Below are 27,251 nucleotides of genomic sequence, written 5' to 3'. Positions count from 1 at the left end.
AAAATCAGCTGCTCATTTATTACACAATCACTGATTGGCTTACTGAAGCACTTAGCCTGCTTATCATTGGTTAATTATGATGACATAAGTTCACTGATCATTGAACCGAGACGGCCTACGAACTGCACGGCCACTGTGGGTTGTTCTGACTAGTGGGGGCGAACTTGATTCATAGCAATCATTGACCGGCACGCTGTTACACTCCCCCCTTAGATCCCCTTGGGGATGTAAAACATCTGGGTTGATGAAGGTCTTAACATGTTTCGAATCGAGTCTTGATTCTGATGAGCTTTCCTTAGAAACACTATCGTGAGAACAGTCTATAACATTATCACACTCTGAGGTAGACTTCTCTGAAGTTTCGATTGGTGATTCCACAGTCGCCATTTGATCTTGAGCTGAAGACGAAGATTTCTCCCACAAGCGAAGTCGTTGTGCAGGTCGATTTATTTCACCTTTAGAAGTTTGTAGACGATAAGTTCTGATGATTCCGTCACGACTTCTAATTCCTGAGATAACTCGAGCAAGCTTCCATTGGGGTCTTCGAGTATTCTCTTCAGTAACTAGAACAACGGCATTTTGTCCTAGAGGTTCCTTTTCAAAATGCCATTTTTGAGAAGGAAGTAGTGTGGGAAGATATTCAGTTTCCCAACGATTCCAAAATTGTTCAAGAATGTCACTTTGTCGACGATAACAGGAATCGAGTGACTTAAGTGGTGTTGGGGCTTCTTGAAGCTGTTCCAATGATCGACCTAGATTGAGGTGAGCGGGAGTCAGTGACATTGGATTGTTAGGATCAGATCCTGTGTAAGTGAGCGGTCGGGAATTAAGATGACGTTCTACATCTGACAGGAGACTGATCATTTCTTCCCAAGACAACATAGCATTCCCAATGATTTTCCTGAGGGTCTCCTTAGTGGAACGAATAAGGCGCTCCCAAAATGCTCCTCTGTGTGGGGCCCTTTCAATTGGAGGGTCTAGAGCACAAGTGATCTAACTACCAACCATTTTAGTTGGTTGTTAGATCACTTGTGCTCTAGACCCTCCAATTATGAACTCCCAATCGATTCCTCCTGAGGCAACGTAACGTTGGAATTTAGGTTTGATGATTGTAGAGCATTTGATGAAATACTTAGCATTGTCAGAAATGATCTTCCTTGGGGTGCCACGGCGGTTGATAATGCGTCTGAGAGCTCCCATGGTCTCTTCAGTACTCATCCCAGTGGTAAGCTCCAAGTGGCACATGCCAGTTTGAGCACAGGTACCAATAAGAATGTATGCCTTTATGTTCTTTCCTCCTGGAGCCTTGACTATTAGGGCGCCTGTGTAGTCGAGGCCCAGAGTATCAAAAGGCGCAACGATGGAGCCCACTCGGGACTCAGGTAAACTCCCATTTGCTGCTGGACTGGTTTGGCATTATAATGTTTGCAGGCTAGACAGTTTAAGAGAACCCGTCGAACAGCTTGCCTACACTGAAGGATGGCATACTTCTGGCGCAGTAGATTTACTGTATGGTCCTGTGGAGTGTGAGCTCTTTGACGGTGGTGATAGAGGATCAAAAGATCTACCAAACGGTCTTTAGATGGGAGTATTACTGGTTCTTTGGCTTCCGGGTGCAAATGTGAAAAGGTTAATCGGCCACTTGCAATGATAAGTCTTCTCTTACTGTCCCAGACAGGTTTAAACTTGACAAGTCGACTTCCCTTAGGTATCGATGTTCCCTGTTTTAAGGCATTAAACTCTCCTGGGAAATGGGTCCACTGAGTATAGCGGAGTAGTCCATCCTCTGCTTCCTTTAATTCAATCGCCGTCAGTGGAGCAGTTTGCCGGGAACAGCAACGGATTCAGTTTGACTGGTCTGGCAGGTAGGTTCTGTTTCGGAAATCCGATGTTTCCGATCAAAATTCATCCATCTTCGAATGTAACCAGCATGGTTTAAGCAACGATAGTAATCGTTGGATGAATACAATACAAAAGAATGATCGGTAGATATAGGAAGCGAATGACTTTGTGCTTTTGCCTCTTCATGGGCAACATCCTCTTCAGTTGGCTCTGGCAGAAAAGGATATGGCCAGGAAGAGACAGGGTGTTGTAACCAGCTAGGGCCTGACTAATAAAGCTGGTTATCCAGGAGATCTGACAAACTGGAGCCACTGGAGGGAATATCTGCCGGGTTATCGATTCCAGCGATGTGATGCCAAGTGCAATCAGTCGTCAACTCTTGTATCTTCTGGACCCGATTACGTACATATATCTTCCAGTCATAGCTGGGTCTGGCAAGCCATGCCATCACAATGGAACTGTCACTCCATAGATGCACTTCAAGGTGAGTATTGCTAAGGGCTTCCCTTATAAAGGTGACAACTTTGGCAAGTAGCAATGGAGCAACAAGTTCAAGACGAGCGATGGTGACAGCTTTCACCGGGGCAACTTTACTCTTCGCCAACAGAAAGGTAATGTGGATCTTCCCTGTAGTGTCCACAACCCGTAAATAGACAACACAGCCTAAAGCGGAAGATGAAGCATCGGTGAATCTACACAACTGTGCTTCGATGACCTTAGGAGAGAGTCGAGTCCAACGTGGTATCTGAATCTCTTGTAACTTCCAAAATTCGATCTCCCAGGTTCTGTAGGCGGTCTCCACCTTCTCAGCAACAGGATCGTCCCAATAATATTTCTGCTTCCACAGGTCCTGAACTATCATTTTCATTTGCAGGGTGAACGGGCAGACACAGCCGAAAACATCAAAGATGGAGGAGAAGTGACTCACTATCACCCTCTTTGTGACTTTCTTAGCTGCAATAAGCAATGCATCTGGAACCTTGATTCCAAAAGTGTCTGTTTTTGTATCCCAGACTAGGCCTAGGGTAGTGGAGATCCCAGCTTCCAGTTTTTCTTCATCGTCGAAACAAACCAAGGAGTTGGGCATCCATTGTTCAGGAGAGAGGGACTCCAGAATGTGGCGGGAATTGGAGCAAAACTTTCTTAATTCCCAACCACCTTCAGACAAGACTTGAATGGCATCGAGACAAAGTCGCTCTACTTCTTCCTTATCATGGCCACCAAACAGGAAATCGTCCACATACATGTTTTCTTTTATTTCCTGAACCACATTTGGATAGTCGTCTTGATACTGGTATAGGTGATGCCGCATTGTTTGAATGGCAAGAAAGGGAGATGAAGTCACACCAAACATCAGTGTGGTCATAGCATAGACCTTCGGTGAAATCGTAATGTTGCCAACTAGTCATAGGTAGAGTTGATATCTCCAGTGAGCCGGTGCTAATCGTGTCATGCAAAACATCTTGGAGACATCTCCAGCAACAGCAAAGCGATTTGACCGGAAGCGAAGTAGTACTTGGTAAAGATCTGGCTGTAGTTTCGGACCAGGGAGGAGCACATCATTAAGAGATAAACTATCTTGACTAGTTTTGTGGGAGGCGTCAAAGACGACCCGTAGAGCTGTGGAAGTGGATTCCTTCATGACTGGATGATGAGGTAGGAATACATGTTCTTGACTCAGAGCCCAGTTAATTTTTTCCTCATTGAGTTCCTTAGCAACTCCTTTTCGAATATAATCCTCCATAGCTTCGTTGTATTATTCCAACCTCTCGGGTGATCTGAGTAGATGTCTCTCTATCCTCAACATTCTTTTAAGAACTACATCTTGGTTGTTAGCCAATGGGGGAGAGTCATCACAGAAAGGCAATGATACCTCATAGCATCCCTTTTGGTGATCAAAAATGACACTCTCTTGGAATTTCTGCTGTGCAGTTTCCTCCTCTTTAGTTAAAGTTGAGGCTGGCGTTTCGAGGCCCCAAGATTCAAGAGACGTGTCGCTCTAGTTGTTCATCTAGTTTGAAATCCCTTTTTGGCCAGCCATAGCAAAACTATTTAAGTCATGCTCATGATCATCAAGTTGTTCCAGGTGAGGGAAGGATGGAGAGATCAAAAGACAAGAGGTGACTTGTTGTGACTTCTAGTGGGCTGTGCTCCGATATGCTCCTCCAAAGGGAGTTTCAACCAAACATGGGCCATCATTCCTCAGATGGGCCACCACTCGTAGATTTGGAACTGTATGATTATCGCCAAGGAGTACATGGACATGAACATGCTGATCCAGCGGTGCACGTGCAAGTGGATAGCGCTCAAAGACAGCAGCAATATCAGCTTCCAAATGGACTGGCGAAATAGGATCACAGATCTCACCTTCTCTAACCACAGCTTCAATACGAAGTGCTTCCCCGGGTAATAGACAAAGTGAGGATTCAGATTGGTTGATGGAAGTCAAATCAAAAGTAGTTGCCTTGTTAAGCTCTGTCTTGAATCCACCAAAACCAGCAACTATTAAAGGAGTCATCTTGTTAACAGGTAGATGAAGTTCATTGACAATGTCCTGGGTTATAAAACTCTTCTCGGAAAAACTGTCCAATCCAAGGTTAACTATGCATGATTTATTCCGATGAGTAATCTTCGCTTGGAGTACTGGTAGGGCCACATATGACCGCTCTGTATGTGAGTGGGTGGCAGTCAAAACTGTAGGTAAAGAATTGCTACTTGGCAATGGAAGAGGCTTGGCTGCAGCATTGTTCATGGAGGGACCAGATTTACTGGCCTGTGCAGAAATACTTGGTGGTACCACATATGCATCATGGATCAATTCATGGTGTCTTTGAGAACAAATGGTGCAAGTTCTTCCACAATGGTGTCTTGGTCTTCCATAATGCCCTAGACATGATCGACAAATGCGAGCTGTGAAGACATGGATCAACCGATCCTTTTTATCCAAAGCACAGAACTGTGAACAAGTGTCCAGATTGTGCGACTGGTTACAGTATGAACACTTGATATTGGAGGAGCTGTTGAAGCTGTTCCCATTCGAATTGTTGCCTTTCTTTAACTGTAACCCAGTGGTGGCAGCCAGAGATTGGGCAGAACCTGGAGGACTTTTCTTAATGCTCCTCTTTTGCTGCTTTTGGTAATTCTGCTTGGTATTGGAGGATGGTGAAGATTTATCCAAACCGGAGGCTTCTAACAGTTCAGTCTCGACCTGCAGAAAGTCAACTAGATCCTGCATAGAAGCACATGCATCATCGTCAATGTGAGTCTTCAAGTGTCTCTCCCAAGCCATTCTGAGCGTTTTCGTAAATTTGGGAACGACGAGTCCCACCAGAACAGTTTCACGATCAGCCTTTTGAGTTTCAAGATTCATGGATCGACTTTGAATTGTTTCAAGACATTTTCTATAAGAGACAGGATCATCCTTGAACTCTGGGATCTTTACAATAGACTCCACTTCATGATGAATGAGCAGTCTTGGCTTTCCAAACCGCTTTCTTACCAAACTGTAGGCAGTTTCGTATTTCTCTCCAATAATATCAAAATTTGCCAATGTTGAGGCAGCTGATCCTTTCAGAGCTTCCTTGAGGGCCTAGAGTTTACCCAATTGTTTGAATTGTTTCAAGACATTTTCTATAAGAGACAGGATCATCCTTGAACTCTGGGATCTTTACAATAGACTCCACTTCATGATGAATGAGCAGTCTTGGCTTTCCAAACCGCTCTCTTACCAAACTGTAGGCAGTTTCATATTTCTCTCCAATAATGTCGAAATTTGCCAATGTTGAGGCAGCTGATCCTTTCAGAGCTTCCTTGAGGGCCTTGAGTTTACCCTGATTATGTACTTCTGGATTTAGGTGAACAAGTTGATCGAACTCTGAGATCCAGGATGCAAATTCCAAAATGTCTCCATAAAAGGGAGGAACTTTGATTGATGGAGACAGAATTGATTGTCATTATTTCCTTTCTTCTTCCTTCTGGATAGCACGAAGCTGAGTTCTTGCTAAACGATGTGCTTGGTCAAAGTCATTTTCAATGATCTGAGCTTGTTGCAAACGGCTTTCTTTCTTTAATGAAGACTCCTGAGGGAAAATTTACTGCTCTACGAACGATGTCAATTTTCCAACATTTATCTGTGGTTTTTCATCAGCGATGGCAATGTCAGATTTGGTAGTAATTCCTTTCACCTCTGCTTGTAAACAGCCAACAGCTTCAAAGGCGTTCTTGACATATCGTTCATACCGACGATCAATAACATTGTGATCTGACAGGGAATCAGACCCATGTCTCGAAGGAGGTGGAGATAGACGTTGAATAGCAGATTCAATATTTCTTGTTTGTTGAGTCTGCTGGAGAGAAACCGCTTTGATAATTTCCATCATTTCTTCCCTTTGACATTTCTGCTCTTCCCTAAGTAGTTAAAGATCTTCTCTTCTCTCTTTGTCCCTCTGTTGCTCCATAAACATAAACATCTGCATCATCTCCAATGAAATGTTGGTCAGATTAGAAGTGGATGGAGAAGTTCTTTGCTCTGGGTGAATGTCAATATGATCTGTGTCATTTGATGGAGGACTGGCAACAGCAGAACTTGTGGGTGCAGAAAGTGAAACTGAGTGTTCCGGGTCTGTGCCCAAACCAGTAGATGTCCCATTATTAACATTTTCATTATGACTGTAATCATCGTCAGAGTAATAAGGATCTTCGTCTGAATACTGTTCATCATGTTGAATAATATTAGGATCATCTTCAATTGGGAGGTTTTTCTCTTGGCAAGGATGATGGGGGGTGAACCTCAGCTGTAACTTGCAGCGGAGTAGATTGTAGGGATTTTCGTTCAATCTGGGACTGTGCCCTTGCTCTGTCACTGAGTACTTCTTTGAATCTCCTTATCAGGATCAGGATGATTTAAAACCACCTCAATGCGAAACTGGCGGAGAGAGTTATAATTTGCTCTAGGTCGTACAATTCTTGATGAATCTTTTCTTCAGAATATGTCTTCAGCATTGAATCAGCTGCTCTTACCGCAATGTTCAGCTCCATAGTACTGCGTCATGGAGACTCCATTATTACTTGACAAATACACAAAATGTCAACAATGTTTTTCAAAAGTGAACCACCTTTCCTGCTGTTGAGAGAAGACATAAAAATATTTTGATTTTATTTATTTTTTAAAATCTTGCCTGATAGCTTCTGATTTTAAGATAATACAATTATCAATATTGATGTCATAAATATTGGAAAATAGCCTAATGCTTTTTGGAAAAAAAATAACGGTGGTTATAGCAACTCAAATTCTTTCATATTTTTTTCAAACTTACACAATCCGTATAATTTGATATTGCATGGGTTTCAAATAGTTTAAATGGCTTACTTTAAAATGTGGAGATCACCCTTTGGGTTGTGGTAAATAGCGTTGAAAATGGTCGAAAATTGCATTTTTTCCCATTTTGGTTGCTATGACAACCAAAATTGATAATATATGGCGGATTAGTAGTATGTAATTTTAAAAATTCACAAACTTTTCGATATGTTCACATAATTTCACTTATGTATCTCCATTCCTTCTTATTTTATTAATGTCCTTAAAATGCCCCCAAAATAGGCAATTTGCTCCTGCGGAAAATTGTTCAAAAATAAACATATATCCTTCTCTTGAGAGAAGGCATATGAATATTTTTTCTCTTTTTTTTCCTGTTAATCTTACTTGATAGCTACTGATTTTAAAATGCATAACAACCAGGTTCAGTATTTCAGATATAACATGGACAAGACAATTTTTGATGAAAAAATTGACCAAAATCACTTTGACAAAATATAATTTTTGAGAAAACCTATGTATTTTGGAATTGCTTGGGAAATCAGGGTAATTGTTACAAAAATGTGAAAATTGAAACATAATTAGCCTTAAAGTTGTATTTCATGAATTTACATCTACATTTTTGATAGGTTTGCTATGAAATGAAATATGACATCGCAAAAAACACCAAAAATGACGTTTTCAAGGTGTTGAAATACCTTTCTTCCACAAAAAGTCAAAAATTGCAACTTTAAGCCTCCATAAAAAAAAGTTTTCATCCGATTTTGAATCTGTAAAAAGTTTTGGGAGAAGAATGATGAGATCTCCTTGAAAAACTAATAAAATCAATTGTATAACCATAATCTCAAAATCACCTTTTCCACCTAGTTGATGCTTTAGGACACGATAACTTTAGTTCTAATTAAGTGAGAGTGATGAAACTTGGTGTATAGTTTCATTCCAACAATACCTTGACTAAGTTTGATAATGAACATTTTCTGCTCAGGGTAAGCAGAGCGATAATCAATTTGATTGGTTGAAACTTTGGAACACAATAACTCTCATTCTAATTGAGTTGGGGGCAGTGATGGGATTTCAAAATTTTAGTTGTCGGACATTTTCTTCCCGAAAATAAAGGGACATATCTCTTATCGTTATTTAAGCAGGCGTTTTCAAACCACAATTAAGAATCACATGTCAACAAAATATTCAAATTCATACGTAATAAAAAAAAAAATTAGATGCACCTCGTAATTTTTCATATTTAATTCCCGTACGGTATTCAAATTTATGTCGATAATATTCCTAAAAAATTACATGACATCGTAATACCATAGAATGAAAGCGTGCCGACTACTGCCCATCCATACCAGTTTCAAATTCCCCCAAAATTACCGTATTTTTTGGGTCATAAGTCGATACATTTTTCAGCAAAGTCCGGCATTCGTCTTATGCTCCGTTTCGATTTATATACGGAAGGTAAAAAAAATGACATCCCGAAATTTATTTGGCAGTAAACCGTAGTAAACTGCTAAAATTCGACTCTAAGCACGCGCTATTGTCTAAAAACAATTACTGTAACTACTTACGTTATTCCAATCGAAATATTCGTCAACATTTCTTAGCGTGTTTATTTATTTATTTAAAAACATAAACCCCATTCAAAATTTGATCATAAATCCGACAATATGCCATCTAAATAGAATCTTTTCTGCCGACATCAGACCTATTACATTCAGCACGTTTACACCTCTTAATTCCACGTGTCTCGCGAGATTTGTACTTTTATTTTGCGTGTGTGTGATATAGTTTTATTTAACTTCGGCTTCCACTGAAGAAATATCACAGACAAGTTATCGGACGCAATGTATATTGATTTGGGGTGTTATATACTATTAGGATACGTGACATATGTGACTAATGTCTACGGCCGAAATCAAGGAGATTAAAACGTGAGACAAAGGAGAAATCATGGGTTAATCACATAGATTAAGTTTATTGGATTGATATATAGTTCGACAAAGAGAAGCAATGACATCTGTTCAGGATTGAATTGATGAATTGTCCGACAAAGAATTAAGTCAGCCAATCAAGGCAGATTAAGTAGTTAATCAAGGTAGGTGTGTTGACGGCATAAAACGATAAATACGTTGATCACTTAATTACCTAATCAATCCAGCCTATTATAGTATACTATATTAATTTTGGAATTCATGTCTTGAGGTCCGATTGGGCATATTCCTGGTCGGACAATTTAGGACGTTTGGAAAATAGCGTCGGACATGTCCGGAATATACGAGCAAAATCCCATCACTGGTTGGGGGGTTGGATGGCTTAGTGGTTAGCACGTGCGCGTTGTATCATTAAGTCTGTCATTGAGTCAACTGGCGTGGTTTCGAATCCCCGGTTGTACGTGACAAGGAGTAGGGTCGCCTGTCCAACCTCGTGGGTTTTCTCCGGGTCCTCCGGTTTCCTCCCATTGCTAAAGACCCCTACGCGCAAGCGAATTATGGCAATAAAATTGAACCATATGTTAGTCCCGAAATGACCTAGTTTGTGTCGAGTGGATGTTAAACCCCGTTTCTCTCTCTCTCTCTAATTGAGTTAGAATGTTCACACTTGCCATAGGCGTTCATTAGGTGAATGCCTTGATAGAGTTCTATGATGAACATTGTCTGCTTACAGTAAGCAGAAATAAGCAATCTGTAGGGTGACCCACCATAAATAAATATCTCCAAATATCTCGACAATTACGCCACAATATTTATATATATGCCAAGCCTCAAATCAGTTTCACACAATTATAGTCACTAAATAAACGTTTCATGTTGTACTTAATAAGCTATGACCATTAATCATCTATAAATAATAGACTCAAAACTGGTTCCAAGTGTCGTCCATAACATCCAGACACTTTTGAGTAAAAGATAGGTTACGTGCCCTTGTTTTGAAATTAGTCTCGCTTAACCAGTCTATCGACCATTCTACGTCTGATTGACAGGTCGGGATAATCAAGACTACTTTTTTACGAAACATAACAGAAAGCTAGAACAAGAAATTGAATTTAGAAATAAGCACATTAGCTAGCTCAACAATTGTTTTAAGAAGCTTGTAAAAGTAAAATGAAACTACTGCTAGTATCATGTTCCTGTCTAACCCGAGTGTTTCAGAGATATTATTTGTACTAAACCAAAAGATGTCGCTCTTAACGGTACAGTTAATGATAAAGCGATTTAAAAAATGAAACGAACGTAATTTCTAAATCTGTTGTAATAACCAAGAAGCCTAATTTTACTGCTATTCAAAACACAACAATAAATTTTTTACGGCTGTAATAGTTGATAGATTTGTAGAGAATTGCACGTGCCATGGCTATTTATAGTATCATACTGTCAGAAAGTTGGTCTCGACACGGCGAATGTGCACTTTCGTTAATGAAATAAACAAACTTACGTCACACTTCATTCTTTTATTAAAACAAAATAATGCCTTATCTTCACTCAAAATGCCAATTCACATAATACATCAATAATACAATAAATAATACCATAATATACTATAACTCAAATAACATGCACTTTTGGCAAAGACTATTATACTTGTTTACGACATGTGTCGTAAACTTTAATGTCGTAAAATTAATATTGATCCGTGTGACTACAGTTTAGTTAATGAAATAAACAAACTTACGTCACACTTCATTCTTTTATTAAAACAAAATAATGCCTCCTTATAGAGATTTGACTTACAATGCAGATATAACCATAAAAGTACCATACATGTAGTAGTAAGCAATTAAAATGTTAAACACATATCTTTAACACACTAATATTTCAAACCCTGAAATTGTAAGATTTTGGACGTATAATCAGACGGTGCCATTGGGTGGACATAATGATCATAAAATACCTCTTGGGTCTTCCAGCGACCAATATGCATAGCAGTTTGGGGGTCACAACCCGACTTAATGGCAGCATTTGCAGCAGTAGGTCGAAAACATTTCGGAGTAAAACCAGAATTAGCAAGACCGGCTAAACTAATTGACTCTGCAAGAATTTGACTAATTGTATCAGATTTGATAGGTTTGAAAGGTTTAACTAAGGAAATAAACACAGCACCTGATTTAGGTGATAAACTAGAAGTGTGATCAATATAACTTTTTAAAGTAGAAACTGGATCCACTTTGTCATTGGTAGCAGCTGGAATTCTAACTTCGAATCCAGATCTATTTGTATCATTCTTTATACCAAAGAAATTTACGGACATCGATTTATCTGTATGAAATACAACATTATCTCTACTAAAAGAAAATTGAACATCATAATTGCCGGATGCTTCAAAGTGGGCTGCTCTGGGAGCCAAGTCCGAAGGACGAGCCATAAAGGCCAATGCCATCAAAGTTACAGTTTTTAGTCTTAACTCTTTTATAGTTAACTCATTATTATCCTTCCAAGATTCAAATAGTTCAATGAATGGAGTTATTGGCATGACTGGTGTTCTTTTACCAGGTTGACGTGTCCCAGATTTAACTAAAGCTGAGCAAAGTTTCTTTAACTTTATATTAAGCATGGGATTGGGCTCTCCTAAGGCATCATATAAACACGACAAAGCTGCTGATGTCATTTTAAGGACCGACTCCGGTCTAACACTTTTGTCAGTCACAGAACACAAAAATTCTGAAAACACTGCAGTATCCTGTGAACCTGGAGGAAATGGAATACATTTGTTACCACAATATTCCTTAAATAAATTAACATGCCGTTCATATTGAGAAAATGTTGATTTAGCCGAACATGTCATAAATTGTCTTGAAGCACGATAAGACCATCCTTCAGTTCTTAGATGTTTTTGCCAGATATCCTCCAAGCGAATATCTTCCACTTCATATTTTTGAGTGGTTCTGGAAGTTTTCCGAATTGTATGAATGAATTTTGACTGTTCGGAATCCTTACTGGAGGTGAAATTGACAGGCGTTTTAGTATTTGCAACCACGGCTTTGCTGTCCACAATGGTGCAATCACAGTTGCTGTCGCCTTTTGTTGTATTATTACTTCCAATATCCTTGGAATTATTTGGAACGGTGGATTTACAAAGTTGTTGTGGTACTTCCAATTTTGTTGACCTAAACAATCGATGCCGGTGGATTGAGGGTCGAAATAAAGACTGTTGTATGTTGGTATTTGATGGTTTAAAAACGAAGCACACCTGTCTATTGTGTGTGGACCCCAAATTCTGTCCAGATACTGAAACACCATGGGATGCAACTTCCAGTCCGCATGAGACATTGTCCTGCTTAGGAAATCTGACTGTGTATTCAGACACCCGGAGATGTGCTTGGCAGTTAATGTTACATTGTTTTGGAGAACTTCGGCCCAAATCGAGGTTGCTATTTGAGATAGTCGAGCACTTGTTCCACCTTGATAGTTGATGTAAGCTATTGTTGAGATGTTGTCGCTCAATAGTTGGACCACCTTGCCGTGAATGTGTTGTTGAAATGACTTTAACGCCAGTAGCACCGCTAGCATTTCTCTCACATTTGAGTGTTCGAAAGACATTTCTTGGTTCCACAATCCTCTGGCTTGCTTGTCTTCTAACACAGCGCCCCATCCTATTGAGCTCGCATCCGTCAACATTTGTATGTCTATAGTATTGTGTACTATTTTCGTTCCATTCCATGAATCGAGAGTGGAATTCCACCATGTTAAATCTTGAATTGTTCCTGAATCTAAATTAAGATGATTCTGCCATGAAGACTTTTCACGCAGAAGACAGTATAAGTTTCTCAATAACAATTTACCTGGAAGAATTGCACGTGACATAGACAAACATTGTCCGGCTATTCTAGCCAACTCTCTAGCAGTCACACATTTTTTCTTTAAAGCTAAATTTATAGAACGACGTAATTTTGTAATTCTTTTTCTAGGAATAAATATCCAAACATTACCATCAGTATTGTTAGTGTCTATAACATAACCAATATATTCCTTCCTCGTGGAAGGCTCTAAACTTGACTTGTCAAAGTTCACAGAAATTCCTAACCTTTGTAAAAGGAAAAGTAATAATTGTTTATGACACTCAATGTCTTCAGAATTTGAAGCCAAAATAAAATCGTCAACGTAGACTGAAACCTTTAAACCTAAAGCTCTCAAATGTGCAATAATCGGTCGCAATGTTTTACAAAAGAAATACGGTGACACTGATAATCCAAAAGGTAATTTTGTCCATTTATAAATTCTACTGTCAAACGAGATACCAAGGAACCTCTGTGAACTTTCACTCACAGGTACATGGTGAAAAACCATTTTTAATATCAACAGTGATTATATTATCTTTAGGCCTGACTATATCATTAATGACCCTAATATCTTCATATTTAAATTTTTTGGGAGTAACATAAGAATTTAAACGTCTTAAATCAACCACTAATCTTAGTTTGTGATTTTTCTTTGGCACACATGAAATAGGGGAAATGCAAGTCAGTTTTGAAACAGACTCTTTACATTCAACGAGAACACCATCATTTAGTAGTTTACTGATTTCGTTAGTTAAAAAATCATGTTCATGTTTAGAAAAATGGCGATTATTAGCTACAAATGCCTCAGGTGTGGACTCAAAAGGTATATCAATACCATCTTCAATCCAACTAAGAACCGTTGAATGTGTCTGAATTTTCACCCATTCCGATATGGATGTTCTCAGAGCTGAAAAACACATTAATAATCAAATACATGAAACAATAACAAATAATAATATTAACTGTGGGACATAGGCACATATATTAATTTTCATCAGTGTTCCTTTCACTTGGAATTGTTGACTGAAATCTCTGATAAGAGTCATTTGATCTCCGTTGATAATTATTCATAAATCCTCCTCGAAAAAATCTTCCTCGCTGGGGTAGATCACGTCTATTATAATAACCTCTATTATAACGATTCGAGCTGACAGGGTTAGTAGATTGACTGTACTGGTATTTAGCTGCAGATATTTCGGCTGCAGTTTTCAAGTTATTTAGACTATCTTGAGTAAATGTTGATGAATTTCGTTCGAAATTTTTGAACAACTTTGATGTTTCTTTGTCAAATGTATTCTGTACTAATAAAGCAGTGTATTCAGACTGAAAGTAATTTATTTGAGCTGAGAGAACAAATAAATGATTTAAATCAACTTCAGTGACTGGTCTAATTTTTAAGTCTATGGTGTGCAGCCAACGTAACGCTGTTTCGGTGTATCGGGCTGATTTGCTAATTGACGATAAATGATTTTGATCAGGCTGTCTAATACCAGTTTTATTGTCAAATACTTTTAACTCACTGGGAAGTTTCACTTTATTCAGGGAATCTCTTAACGACTCGAATTCCCTTTGAATATCGGCTGCACTGTCAGTGTTTGTAGTGGGACCGATGGCGCTTGCTTCGTATGCGTGCGCATCCCGGCTTATTCCATCTCTGTACCGGTCGTCTTCGTCATTAAATTCTTCCTTCTTGGAATGCCCACGTTCTAAATTCGATAGTCTTTGATCGAACAACGCTTGACTAGACCCTATCTTACTTAGCTGACTAAAAATGTTGTCTAATTTTACCGACAAATCGTTAATTTTGTCTTCATCAGACATTGCGCTCTCCACCCGTGAATTGGCACTTTTGGCAAAGACTATTATACTTGTTTACGACATGTGTCATAAACTTTAATGTCGTAAAATTAATATTGATTCGTGTGACTACAGGCTTCAGTGGTAGTCTCGAACTATCAGCGGTGGGCTGTATTTCTGTAGAGTGCATGGGTCACCCTACAATCTGATTGATTGATGCTTTGAGGCACGATAACTTTGGTTATAATGAAGTGAGAGTGATTACCTAGTCATTACCGTGACTAATATCGATGGTGAGAATTCTCTGCTTAGGCTAATGAGCGATAAGCAATTGGATTGGTCAAGACTTTGGAACATAACAACTCTGCTTTTAATTGAGGTAGAATTTTTAGACTTGATGTAGATTTCATTAGGTGAATGTCTTGACTGAGTTCAATGATTAACATTTTGAGCTGAAGCTAAGCAGAGCTAATCAATTTCATTGGTCAATGCTTAGGGACAAAATAATCTTGATTCTATCTGATAGAGAGGGATGAAACTTATAGTGTATAGTTTGATTGCTTGATACTTTTGAAAAAAAATAAATGTGCGATTAATTAATGTGTGTCATCTATTTATTTTGGGATTTCAGCGGAGGACATCAGCCTCACTGTTGGCTTAAGTTAATAGTATGTTATTTCCACCTTATAATAACTTTGAATGGACTGTTTATTCCCATTACTTTTAAAATTATAGATGAATTATCAATTGGCATAACTCGGATGGAAAATAACAACTGTTATATCTCTACAACATTTAATTTCTTGATTTAATTATTTAGAATAATTTTTATACACCCACATTTTCACAATTTTTATCCGATTTTGTTGAAACTTGAAATGTAGGTTTATAACCCAAAGATCTCAGTTCCTTTCGATATTCGCGCATATATTCGCATAGCTTCCTGAATTATGGCCCCTGATTGTACGAAAAATCCTGTTTTTAGCTTGTGGACCCTATAGAGGTCATAATTTTTATCCGATTTAAAAAAACATATTATTATATCACCGTTACACACTAAGGACAACGGAGTTCGAATTTCGTGAAAATCGGTCCAAAATGGCCGCCGTTCGTTCTCAAATAGCGGAAAAATATGGTATATCAAGGTTTTGGACCCTATAGAGGTCACAACTCTTATCTGATTTTGTTGAAACTTGAAATGTAAGTTTATAACCCAAAGATCTTGGTTCCTTTCGATATTTGCGCATATCGAATTATAATTTCATGAATTATGGCCCTTGATTGTAGGAAAAAGCACTTTCTTCTTAGCTTGTTCTCTATCCATCTCTCGAAAATGTGGGCGTATTCTGCCTGGCAGCCGCTGGTTATTCAATCTGCGAATGTATTAAACAAACAAATAACAAAATAATCTGTTACCAAGCTTTCATCAAAATAAATGCTGGGTTTTGTTCGTTATATTGGATGGAAATGTAGTAACGTTATCAATAAATGGATGGAAAATAACGTTATCAAAAATGTGACGGATGGAAAATAATGTTATCAAAAATGTGACGGATGGAAAATAACGTCATAAATTCTAATGATTGAAATGTAAAGCTTTTCAAATAATCTGAGAGCCATTTCTATCCAGGGAGGTAATAAGCTCCAGATTTGATTGAGTTCCTGTTCTAAAAATAGCTTTCCATGATGTCATAAGCGGGATATCCTCCTGTGTGGCAATTTTTATTGTCGCAAATAAATAAATACGTAATGTTAGCGGGAATGTGAAAGGAAATGGGTATTAATATGACTTGGATTACCACACAATTAATTCAAACTGATTAATAACATTGTAGAAAGTCCGTCTTAGGTAAGGGTGTGACGATTAGTCGGTTTAGTCGGAGTCGGTTCGGTTTTACCTACAAACCGGTTCAAGTTTCGGGAAATCAATAGTCATCTAAAAAATACAGCATGATATAAACCAGTCGCCCGAATATTATAACATGTTTTTTTTTAAAAAGATACATGTATTAACGATCGACAATTATGGGGGCGAATAAGCAATAAGCTACATCATTGATAAATGGTCGACAATAATAATAACGAGACAGTATACTATATTCCGTAATCGGTCGTGGATATTCTCGCGATTACAAGCGAGTGTGTTTTTGCATACCTAATGAAGTTATTTTAAGAATACGTTATTTGATTGGTCGGTCGCTAAGGTCAATGGTTGAAGTGCCCAATCAGAAACAAGCAATCCTCCAGGTTAGGTCAATAGGCATGCGCACTGAGCTGATACACTTTCTCGTCGGTTTATCACTAATATTATTGATCAATACGTCATTGTTTGAAGTTTTTTATATGTTGTATTTATTACTTTTATTAAAAAGATTAAACAGGAGATTTGAACAAACTACATAGTACAAACAAAACCAAATTTTTTAATGTACTGGACACATAAAACATAGAACTGTATGTATGTCGCCATTACAGTTTTAAGCTCCGTATATAAAGGCCAGTATATTAGCGTGTATTGTAGACTATGGAAGACTAATATTTTTCAGTTAGTTTTCATTACCGACTAAATCGAATCGGTTCGGTTTTTTAGCCGCCGACTAACCAGTTCAAGTTTTGCTTAGTCGTCACACCCTTAGTCTTAGGTCTAATTTGCCTGAATTGTATATAGAGGTGTCAATCAGCTAGATCTCTATCTATTGTTCTTGACGCGAGTGTGATTTTTTCCTTCAATTGACAAGTCTAATTATAAATTAACCGTGGGAGGAATTGAAGGAGAAACTGAAAATAGAGACTCATCAAGAAATGGCAAAGCTGTTATTGGACAGGTAGGCCTAATTTGCAAAAAAAATATTATCATGAGAATCTATATTCAGCTTATTATTGGCCATTGGGAAAAATTTTGAAAAATATTACTGTTTATAAATATTATAATGTCTTTATAAAACATGTGCATGTGGGGATCACGGTGGGTAAGACGCTGGCTCACTACCCTGGAGGTCGGGTGTACGATCCTTGCATTTGCTGAGAAAGTCCATCCAGATTTTCCGGCGTGGTTCGATCCCCCTTTCCAGTGATGCAGGACAGCTGTCTAGTCATTTGAGGGGACGAAAAACTAAGATCCTGCGTACATATTGGCGTGCACGTAAAAGATCCCTTAGCAGTTGGAATTAGATATATGAGTAGGCTGTAGTGCCGCTGTCCAGGCAAAATTTCCCTCATAGCACACTGTATTGCGTATGCCCGTCTTCATTAGCTCAGTTCGGAGTAGGACGCTAAACCCCATTTCATTTTATAAAAGTTGTGAAATATTGTTTCTATTTCTTTACCATTGTTTAAATCGCTAATATTTGGGACCTAGAAATTGACACAAATGGGTCACAACGTATATAATAATGTAATATATGTGTACATGTATATAAACTGATTTACAATTTACATTCAATCAATTCTGTTTTTACTGTAAATTCTAATCAGTTATGTTCGACGAAACGTTCCAGAGGTATCAATGGGATGGCAATCTATGTAGCATCTGGTTATTGCGTATTTATTACGCAGGCTCTCCACATAAGAATATGAGGTCACCGTCCTGACTTGTGGAATATGTCTAGCCCTGTTATTCGAGTCCCTTGTTACAAATGGTACACATGTAAAATGTTCATTTTGTCTTAAATATTGGATGTCAGAAGCCTACCTTTTCCTGGTAATATCACAACATCAATGTCGATTTAAATTGACAAATAATTTGTGTCAGACTTTGGATGATATTTGGTTAGAGACTCAGCTACTGTACTTTAATCTAAATGGTTGAGTATCTCATATGAGCTATGGTTTATTAGTAACCTGAATTTAAATTTAATTATTGTAAGGTTTTCTTTAACTATCTTGTATAATAAGTAATATTACCAGATGATTTTCTGATGAATGACCGGTGAATGTATTTATTTTTTCAGCTATAGCGGAATTTGTGTGCCTTCAAATGCTGGAGCACTGTATGTTTTAGAACTATCATCCATTCATGGCAGGTAATATTTGTACAGCAACTAATTAAATTTTTTTTGACAATTATGGTACATGTAGATCACCCTGGGCTGTTTCATCCCAAAATTACATGGGTCATTTCATTCCACTTATATAGGGTAATTGTTTCATCTCACTTATATAGAGTCGTTTCATCCCATAAATTTAAAAACGAGGATTATATGAAAAAACACGAACACAACTTTTATATGAATTTTTAATATTTTATTTATATAGTAATAACAATAACAATTTTATCAATGTTTCGAATTATTCAATGACATTATTGTCTCAGTGAAATTATTGTTTCGTTCACTTTGCATTATATCTGTTATTACTACACCTCAATTTTTGTCACAATATTTTTCCAACGCTGTGAAAATCTTAGTTGTTGGTAAGCTACCAGACACTTTTATACATGATAGTACCAATTATTACAACTAATTTTGTTTTTGTAGTACTGATACAGACAAGGGAAAGAACAGGCCTCCTGGAATGTCTACAACCTCTGTAGGAATTAGCCCCTTTCAAGACGATATAACTCAAGAAAAGTAAGTACCATAGTAAGTTTGATTGGATAGATGAGTTAAATTACAACTTTACAGTAGTATACTTTGTACATAAATTCCTTCGACTTATATATAGGCTAATTTATCTCTCTATAAATTACAGCATTGTCCAGAAGTGCAGATTTATTCTGACATACTTTTTTCTGAAAAATACAAGAACCCTTACCATTTTTTACTATAGAATCAATTAAGTGTTGTAAAATTTTAAAATGTCTCGCACAAAACAAGAATTTGTATTAATTGCCAAACCATCCTTGAACTATTTTGATGTCTTGAATTTACTATCTTTATAGGGCCAGACTCGATGATAAAGGCAAAGCGAGGCGAAAATGAACACTAGACCAGGATGGCCCTTGAAAAATTGCAGGCACAGTTGCAAAACCCCAGGTAGAAACAACTTCAGAGACCGCCAAGAAACAGAAAACCAGATTTTAATGGAAGTATTTTCATAATAATCGCATTGGATTAAAACCCATGTACTGTCCATTTCTGTCTTGAAACGATAATCCTATTTTCAGAACATAACAGGAGGATACTACTACTCCATTCCCTGTACCAAGACGTCCGTTGCATCACATAACAAATTGTCTGTAGGCTGCATGTCTTCTCCTTCGATTAATGGCTTCATAACAAATTGTCTGTAGGCTGCATGTCTTCTCCTTCGATTAATGTCTTCGTCCATATCAATTGCTAGTACACCGTTTCTATATACATTGGCAAGATCCAGAACTCGTGGCTCTAAACAATACTGTTCAAACTTCTGAAAAAATTAAATTAAAGATACATTATGCGAGATTAGATAACGAGTTGGCAGTTCGCACTATAATAGTTAAAAACTAGATAATGTAAAGGCAATTTGCTGAAAATATCTGTCAAATTGATCCACTATGAACCGAGAAATAAGTGATCGAAAGTTCCGCATAGCCTTGGTTATCATTACTAAAGTCGGTACGACAAAAATCATAGTCTAGATTATCCATTTAATCATTAAATCGAGAAGGAAAGTTATGCAGCAAATCGTATCATAATCCAACAAATATCACAGGCTAATGTTGACATCGAGAGTTGATATGGTCTGGATACGTTAATTAATGTCTAATTAATAGTTGATATATCATTTCAGGCCTAAAGAAAGACCTACAATAGGCATATTTAGCTCTTGCATTATATGTATGTTTAAACAAGTCAATTTGAAGTGACTGAAATGAAGGCTGCCGAACTTCCTGCTGCCGGTACTACCCAGGCCAATGACATTAATTTTTGTGGATGAAATATATCAAAGGATATTATTACAGAAAAAAATCACTTACCGGTCGCAATGAAATACAATTCTTTGATCTGGTACCGCAACATAACTTCTCAATATCTGTTGGCATATCTCCACATCTGTCATAGGAACACCAATCTGGCACAGTTGAGGCTGGATATGGGGGTTCGATTGGCTGTTAGTTTTTTAGTTCTTCAGAAATGTCAAATAAAACTGCAGGCATTTTTTCAGCTTCTGAAATTGTTTGAAAATTATGTTTGCAATTTGTAAATAATTATCTCTGGGCTCATATACTGTGTAAATATTTGATATAATTATTACCAGAAATGATCATATATATATTTGTTATATAATTACAAGAAAGTGTGTGAATAATAATCCATTGTGAGCTTAAAAAATATTTCTTTATATTTGTTTTCATAAATATTCTTGCTTGCTGTTTCTGTGTATATATTTTACAACTATTATAAAAAGCTTTTTTTCTTACCTTGAGTCCCTCAGTTTATTCTTTTTTGAGTCTTTCGACTCTCTCCCTTGTTGACTCAGTTTTCTCTTTTTGTCTTTTCCCTCTCTTTGGTCGCGGTGGGGTGGTTTCGGATGACATTACATGTAATTGCAGCTTCTGTTAAGATCTAATTGTCCTTGATGTAGATGATGCTGATGATGTTGAAGGCTGGGCAGCATGAGTTGCTTCTGGCATAGTTGGTTAAGTAGAGACAGTGGGTTTTGACTGACCTCAAATAGACAGCTTTCGAAATACCTGTAAAACCAAAATGCAAAGTGAATAAAAAAAGGGTTTTCATAACTCATAGAAAATTGCCTAATTGCGCACAAGAAATTTGTCGGACCTGTTCTACATGTCCTATCCTATGTGTCCATTTACCACAAGAATCACAAGTAACTGCTTCTTCATTGGCACCAATGAATTTAGTACACACATAGGACACTGTCAATCATAATAATTATCAAGTTCAGAAGTGCAGAAACAAATCTGATGAATGATTTATTTAATTTGATATTATTTATATATTTTGAGGGTGAAACCATGTTGCAACTTCAAGAAGTTCAAAATAATCAGCTTCTATGATATGATCACTCATTATCAATTTAAAAAATGCAGGTGGATGAAGCCATATCGGTCTAATCAAAGCTAAGAATGAACCAATTATCAAATTTTAAAGATAATCTGTCTGTTAGATCCATCAATTAGGTACTGGTAACCAAACCAAGTGAAGCCATGCAGTGAGTCGAGTGACTGATAATAATTTAGTCGAAGTAGGCCTACCATTACAAAATCACAATCATTCAATTTCAATCTAAATTCCGATCATTCACTTTGCAATTCGTTCCTGACTTTGAAGCCATGAGAGCATAAGTAAAAAATCGTAATGAATATAAACTTACCGGGAAAAATTGATTCATTGTTTAGCATGGATCGTAGCAGTTCAAGTCCTATCCTTCTAAAACTGTCAGCTATAAATATTATACAGCGAAAAGCTTAAGCGTATTTGACACATTGCACATGCGCAACAATGGGATTCCCCCTTTTCCACTTTGTGGCATGTTTTACCAGTCTCTCGGATAGTGAAATTTGTGAGAACACCATCCACCCAACAGAATTTTTCCATTTTTTTTAAATACCATTGATGAGATCATGTATATACCACTAATGAATTGGGATAGTGTATAATAGTACAATTTGTTGACCAGAATGAAGATTTGGACATATTATTCAGTTACAACAAGAGTGTTATTGGCCCTTTAAGAGTAAAAATATGGTATATCAATGTTGTGGGTGGACCGTCTAGAAGTCACAATTTTCTTCTGATTTTGATAAAACTTGAAATGTAAGTTTATAACTCAAAGATCTTAGTTGCTTTCGATATCCGTGCATATCGGATCGTAACTTCCTGAACTATGGCTCTTGATTGAACAAAAAATCACGTTTTTAGCTTGTGGTTCCTGTAGAGGTCACAATTTTTATCTGATTTAAAAAAAATGTGTGAATATATCACCATTACACACTAAGGTCTTGGGACTTGTTGATAATCGCAGATACCCGAACATAACTGACTGGATTATGGCCCCTGATTGTTCGAAAAATGGCATTCTTAGCTTGCGGATTCTATAGAAGTCACAAATTATTTTTCCGATTTTAAAAACCATTTAAATATTTCACAATTGTACCATATTAAGGTTGAATTCGAATTTCGGGAAAATCGAAATGAAACTGCCCAAGAAAATGGCCGCTCTTTGTACGCAAATTGTGTCAAAAGTATGCAATACGAAGGTTGCTGTCCCTTAAGAGGTCACAATTTCTATCCGATTCTGGTGAAACTTAAAACATATCTTTATATCCCAAAGATCTCAGTCCTTTTTGATATTTGCGCATTTCAGACCATAACTTTCTGGATTATTGCCCCTGATTGTACAAAAAATCCTGTTTGTTTTTAGCTTAATCGCTATCCATCTCTTGCAAAATGTGGGCATATCATTCCTGGCAGCCGCTGGTCTTTTTTTTTGGGGGGGGGGGGCTGAGGGAGTAGGTCAATGTTTCAGAAAAATCCTGTGGTTAGATTCTGAGAAATCCGATTTGCAAAAACACACACACGAAATATCATAATCGAAAATTGGAAATTGCAGGTGAAAATGAATTTCGTCAAGGTACTCAAAGAAAAAAAAATTAGTAAAACAGGTAAAAAAAACACAAAGTTACGACTATGCATTGTTAGTTTTTTTGTTCGTAAAATTCTGTGATTTGGAATTCGGAAAACATTTTGAAAATATTTTTAATCAATACTCACCACCCATTTTTTGGGTGGGGGGGGGGGTACGTCAAAGTTTCAGAAAGATCCTATGGTTAGATTCTTCTGAGAAATCCGATTTGCAGAAAACACACACACAAAAAAATAATAATAATCGAACAGAAACAATAAGCTTTTCATATGTTATATGAAAGCTTAATAAAAATAATAATCCAAACAAAAACAATAGTGTTTCACACAAGCAACGCAGTGTGAAACCCTAATAATTTTAGTAACAACAATAGTCTTTCAGACGAAAGTCTGAAAGCCTAATAATAAAAAAAAAATAATCTTAACAAAAACAATAACTGGAATTGGCAGAAAGGTTGACAATCAATCTGCTTGTAACTATATTTATTGATATTTTTATACGCCCACACTGAAATGTGGTCGTATATTGTCGTCGCCCCCGTGCTATAGATGCTAAAGTTAGTATCTGATTGCCATTAAATTGATAAATGGTGTTACTTTAAGGTCATGAGACACAGAAACTTATCGATTTTCAAGGATTTCTGGTACTGCCAGAGTTATGGTCCTTGATTACTTCGAAAAATCTTGTGAATACACTACCTACCAAAGTTATCATTCAATTGATTTTAAATTTATACACCATGGTTACGGTCATGAGACGAATACTTCTATTGAATTTCAATAAATACTGCCAGAGTCATAGCCCTTGATTACTTCAAAAAATTGTGTGGATTCTATCTACAGGCCAAAGTTATCATTCGATTGACTTTAAATGTATACACAGAGTTTAAGGTCTTTGATATTGAATGTTTTGTATACTAAATGTTAGGATGGTGCAGATCTAGAAGTCAAACAAATTCTGATTTCTGATAATTCCTTAAAGATACATTATGGAAGATTCGATAACGAGTTGGCAGTTCTCACTATAATAATTAAAAACTAGATAACGTAAAAGGCAATTTGCTGAAAATTTCATTCAAATTGATCCACTATGAACCGAGAACTAAGCGAATAAAATTTCTGCCTAGCCTCGGTCATCATTACTAAAGTCAGTACGTTAAACAGCATAGTCTCGATTATCCATTTAATCGTTTAATCGAGAAGGAAAGTTATGCAGTAAATCGGATCAGAATCCACTTAAGATCGCAGGCTAGCGATGCCATCTAGAGTTGATTATGGTCTGGATAAGTTAATTAATGTCTAATTAATAATTTAGATAACATTTCAGGCCTAAAGAAAGACCTGCAATAGACAGATTTAGCTCTTGCATAATGTATGTTTAATGGGTTGTTACTCTTAATCAGATTTTAGTATATTGTAAATGTTTCATTACCGAGAAAAGAACAAATATGCGACAGACGACTTAGCTGTTGTGGGAATGTGATTCGTTGCCTGGCAACCTATCTTTTCAAACATTTATTAATATGATAGGTTGTACATTTTGGTATGAATGAACGAGTTGGAAATCTCTCTTTTGAAATGCCACAATCAGGAGAAATGGTGTTTGATAAACCTTACAGTGAGCAAACAGCACAACTTATAGATGAAGAAGTTCGGCTTATGGTAAAAGATGCTTATATTAGAACACTGGATCTGCTTACCACACATAAATCAGAGGTAGAAAAGGTAATTACTGATATGTTCTTATTGGACATTGATTTTCTTTTTTTATTTGGCCACATTTCAGTGTAGGCATATTATGTTTTCACACTGTCTGTTGGTCTGTCAACAATTGGCTTGTGAATTCTAAAGAGGTTATAGTCTTTATACACCCATATTGTCTGTAAGTCCTCAATTGCCTGTGGACGCTGTAGAGGCCAAAGTTGACTTCAAATGTGGTGCGAAGCATAGTGGTCAAGAGAGGATGGACCCTATCATATTCATCATTCCGCAACTTTAGGTTCCAGAGTTATCCCCCTTTGCTGAAAATCTTGTGAATGCGATAGAGGCTCAATCTGATTAAAATACAGATCTATATTTCGTTTCGTATTTTTATACTTTTGATGGCCACATGAAGATCTGACCTGTTGTACTTGGAGGTTGCGTCAGGGGTCATATGAGCGGCTTTTGACTCTATGACGTCAGACATTGATTAATCAATTGGCGTTGACGTTTCTCGTGGTTTACCCACAGTTCCATGCAGATCACGCCAAGAACCGTAACAGACCGTTTCATTGGCTAATTATTGCTCACCTCAACTAGAACGCATGTGTTGTTAAGACAAGTAAAACAAAATTTTGAACTATAAAAAACGATACGAAAAAGAATCTGTGTTTTAATCAGATTGATAGAGGCTATATTTTTAAACGGGTTCTTTTTATACGCCCACATTTTCATGTGGACATATTATGCTGTCGCCCCTGTCTGTTTGTGGACACTGTACAGGTCACAGTTTTTATCCGATTTTGACGAAACTTTAAATATAGGTCTATCTCCCAAAGATCTTGGATCCTTTCAATATTGGCATGTATCAGATCATAACATAGACTATGGTCCCTGATTGTACGAACAGTTACGTTTTTAGCTTGTGTACACTCTAGAAATCGCATTTTTCATCTGATTTTGATGAAACTTGAAATGTATGTTTATAACCCAAAGATCTTGGTTCCTTTCGATATTCAAGCATATTATTGCCTGAATTATGGCCCCTGATAGTATGAAAAATTGCATTTTTAGCTTTTAGTCTGATTATCTAATTTAAAAAAACGTTCGACCGGAATGTCAGTTGACTTTGAATTTCGTGAAGCAATATTATTGCTGGCCTTATCGACAGGTGGCTGGTGTCTTGGGTTAAGTTTTATATATTTGATTCTCTTAGACAAGAGATCAAAAACAATGTTTTTCCATTCTCCAAAAGATTTTAAAGGTGCACGTAATTTATCAGAACAGGCTACTATGCATTTCCTGATTTGAGATTTTAGATTATTATGTAACTTTTTGAAATTAGTTTTACTTGGTTGTTCTCGAAATTGTGTTCCGAAGCGAAAAAGGTTTTTAAGATTTTTATCTTCAACAATATCGAAGTTTTCTGTCAGTATATGGTCATGAAACTTGTTTTATTTTATTTATGGTAGTTAAATATTTTATTACGAATTGGAGGTAAAAATTTGTATACGACTGTAGGAATGGTATCTGGTATAGATTTAATTACTGATCGGTCTCTAAAGATTCTATTCAATCCAATGTCTTGTATATGTTGATCTGTAAAAAGGATTTTACCTAACACATCCGGTTTTTTCTTATGCTCTTTATGAGGCTGTATTGAATGTTTAGGTGAAAATTTACTATTTATCAAATCGGTTATAACATCATAATATTGAGGAAGAAAGCGTTCATTAAAGATACATTATGGAAGATAAGATAAAGAGATGGCAGTTCTCGCTATAATAGTTAAAAACTAGATAGTGTAAAGCTAATTTGCTGGAAATTTCAGTCAAATTGATCCACTATGAGCCGAGAAAGAAGCAGGTGAAATTTTTGCATAGTCTCGGTCATCATTACTAAAATCATTAATATAAACAGCATAGTCTCGATTATCCACTTTTTTCTGATTTAATTATCAATGGCATATAGGAATCTAATCCATCCAACATCAAAGGCTAGCCTTGACATCGAGAGTTTATTATGGTCTGGATAAGTTAATAAATGTCTAATTGATAATTTAGATAACATTTCAGACCTAAAGAAAGACTTGTAATAAGCAGATTTTGCTCTTGCATAATGCATGTTTAAGTTGATTAGAATAGATGATATCCTGTATGAGGACACCAAGTTTCTTACCTGTTGATTTTTTCAAAGTGTGTACAATTTATTGGGCTAGGTTGAGTACACAAGTTGCACAGGACAATTTATGAGAAGTATGGCATTAGCATACAGTATACAGTATACAATTCATTCA

General features: G+C 36.9%; 1 protein-coding gene and 1 long non-coding RNA gene across 2 annotated transcripts in view; both read left to right on the top strand.

The window, feature by feature from the left end:
• The window catches only part of LOC130012155 (AFG3-like protein 2), a 291,436-nt gene that overhangs the window by 190,287 nt on the left and 73,898 nt on the right, over positions 1 to 27,251 (top strand). The window contains exon 11 of the mRNA XM_056099481.1: positions 24,785 to 24,979. Within this exon, the coding sequence (XP_055955456.1) occupies positions 24,785 to 24,979 (195 nt within the window). The remainder of the gene's footprint in view (positions 1 to 24,784; positions 24,980 to 27,251) is intronic.
• On the top strand, positions 18,619 to 20,340 carry LOC126816936 (uncharacterized). The gene is made up of 3 exons (XR_007678678.2): positions 18,619 to 18,748; positions 19,202 to 19,294; positions 19,606 to 20,340. It is a non-coding gene; the product is annotated as an uncharacterized LOC126816936 (long non-coding RNA).

This window comes from Patella vulgata, chromosome 3 (assembly GCF_932274485.2).
Source record: "Patella vulgata chromosome 3, xgPatVulg1.2, whole genome shotgun sequence".
Lineage (NCBI taxonomy): Eukaryota > Metazoa > Mollusca > Gastropoda > Patellidae > Patella > Patella vulgata.
This window is presented reverse-complemented; position numbering and strand designations above follow the sequence as displayed.